General features: G+C 37.2%; 1 protein-coding gene across 2 annotated transcripts in view; it reads left to right on the top strand.

Annotated features, from left to right (window-relative positions):
• The window catches only part of PHF20 (PHD finger protein 20), a 228,733-nt gene that overhangs the window by 126,822 nt on the left and 100,121 nt on the right, over window positions 1–1,790 (top strand). For both annotated transcript variants that reach the window (XM_011972373.1, XM_011972374.1), the window contains exons 8-9: window positions 552–731; window positions 1,247–1,426. In XM_011972373.1, the coding sequence (XP_011827763.1) occupies window positions 552–731; window positions 1,247–1,426 (360 nt within the window). The remainder of the gene's footprint in view (window positions 1–551; window positions 732–1,246; window positions 1,427–1,790) is intronic.

The raw sequence follows: 1,790 nt of genomic DNA, 5'->3' as shown, positions 1-1,790 counted from the left end.
TTGAACCTAGGAGGCGGAGATTGCAGTGAGCCAAGACTGTGCCACTGTCCTCCAGCCTGGGTGATAGAGTGAGACTCTGTCTTACAAAAAATAAAAATACAAAATAAAATACTATTTATTTATTTAAAAAAATACCCTCTGGAGTGAGTTGGCTCAAATATTTAAATAAATTTAAAATAAAAAGTACCCTGTTGGCTCCAGAAAGGATTTGTGATAGCTCTAAGTAAGGCTCTTATAAACCTTATTGACTTTGGAAGTTAGTACATTTGGGAAGCCCCAAAATAGAGCATAGTTGTCAAGAGTGGGACATGATCTAGTATACGTTTTCAGACCATGAATCCTTAAAGAAGTGAAATTCTATCCTGGCAGGGATGCTTTGCCCTTACTTAAAACCGTAAACTAGTAAAGGGTATTTGCTTTTATCACTACTCTAATATTCCAGGAGTCTCTCTGTAAAGTCCTTTTAGAGACATCCAGCCCAGAAATCTGTAGTAGCACAGTTATTTCTTCTTGTTGGTCTCTTGACTACAACTCTCTTAATGGTTTAATAGCCCAGGAAAAGTCAAAAAACTACTCGGAAAACACTGACAGAGACTTATCGAGGAGACGTTCCTCCAGGCTGTCCACTAATGGGACCCATGAGATCCTAGATCCTGACTTGGTTGTATCAGATTTGGTTGATACGGATCCTTTGCAAGACACGTTGTCTAGTACCAAGGAATCTGAAGAAGGTGAGTCAGTCTGTTCAGGAATTGTCTTGCCAACCTGGTGCCTTTTTAGTGAGAATCAATCTAAATCATTGTGTTCTGCCTTCCACAAGTATTAAATTGTCTTGAAATCAAACTATTGAATGGGCTGTAGTGTTTTTATAATGTATTGCTCTTCACTGATGATTTATTCAATAGACATACTTTCTGGATGCATTTGTGGTTGGTTTTGCTTATTTACCGCTCAATGTTGGCCTGGAGGTACACTGTTTGAAGAGCCCTGCTTCTCTCTCTCTGCTGCCATCTCATTCGTGCCTTTGTGTTTATACTTCCAGCAATTTCTCCTTTCACTTTAACCTCTTTCTTTGAGAAGCTCACAGGCCAGCCTGTATGTACTGGAACCTGTGAATGTATACTTTTTTGTTTTAGATTAATTCCTTCCTCTAAAAAGTCCCTGGCTTTCTTAGACTGTTGTAGGACTTTCGGTTTCAGAATTGCATACATGTATATTTCCCTCAAACTTTCTTTTTTTCTTCTAGGTCAGCTGAAGTCTACTTTGGAAGCTGGCCAGGTCTCATCTGCACTGACTTGCCACTCCTTTGGGGATGGATCCGGGGCTGCAGGCTTGGAGTTGAACTGCCCGTCAATGGGAGAAAACACCATGAAAACGGAAACAACTTCTCCCCTTGTGGAATTACAAGAGATTTCGACTGTGGAAGGTTCATATTTAGAGTTAAATTAATCCTCTTTTTATATACACTTTTGCTTATGCTTTGTGAACTAAAAAAAAAAAAAAAAAAAGACTTTTCTGTTGATGTTTTTCACCTTTTATTAATATTCCCTTATCATTTTAATGTTATGTTCCTTTCATTTCTGATTTTCATAATTTGTGTTCCCTCTCTTAGTATGGCTAGGGCTTTATCTATTTTGTTTTCAAATAACTGAGCTTTTACTTCAATTTTCTCTATTGTTTATTTTTTAAAATATCATTGATTTCTGTTTTGATCTTGATCTTGCTTTCTTCCTTCAGCTTTTTGTAGAACTTTACCTAATTGATTTTAGATCTTTCTTCCTTTTTTTTTT

The sequence above is a fragment of the Mandrillus leucophaeus genome, unplaced genomic scaffold (genome assembly GCF_000951045.1).
Source record: "Mandrillus leucophaeus isolate KB7577 unplaced genomic scaffold, Mleu.le_1.0 Scaffold129, whole genome shotgun sequence".
NCBI lineage: Eukaryota > Metazoa > Chordata > Mammalia > Primates > Cercopithecidae > Mandrillus > Mandrillus leucophaeus.
This window is presented reverse-complemented; position numbering and strand designations above follow the sequence as displayed.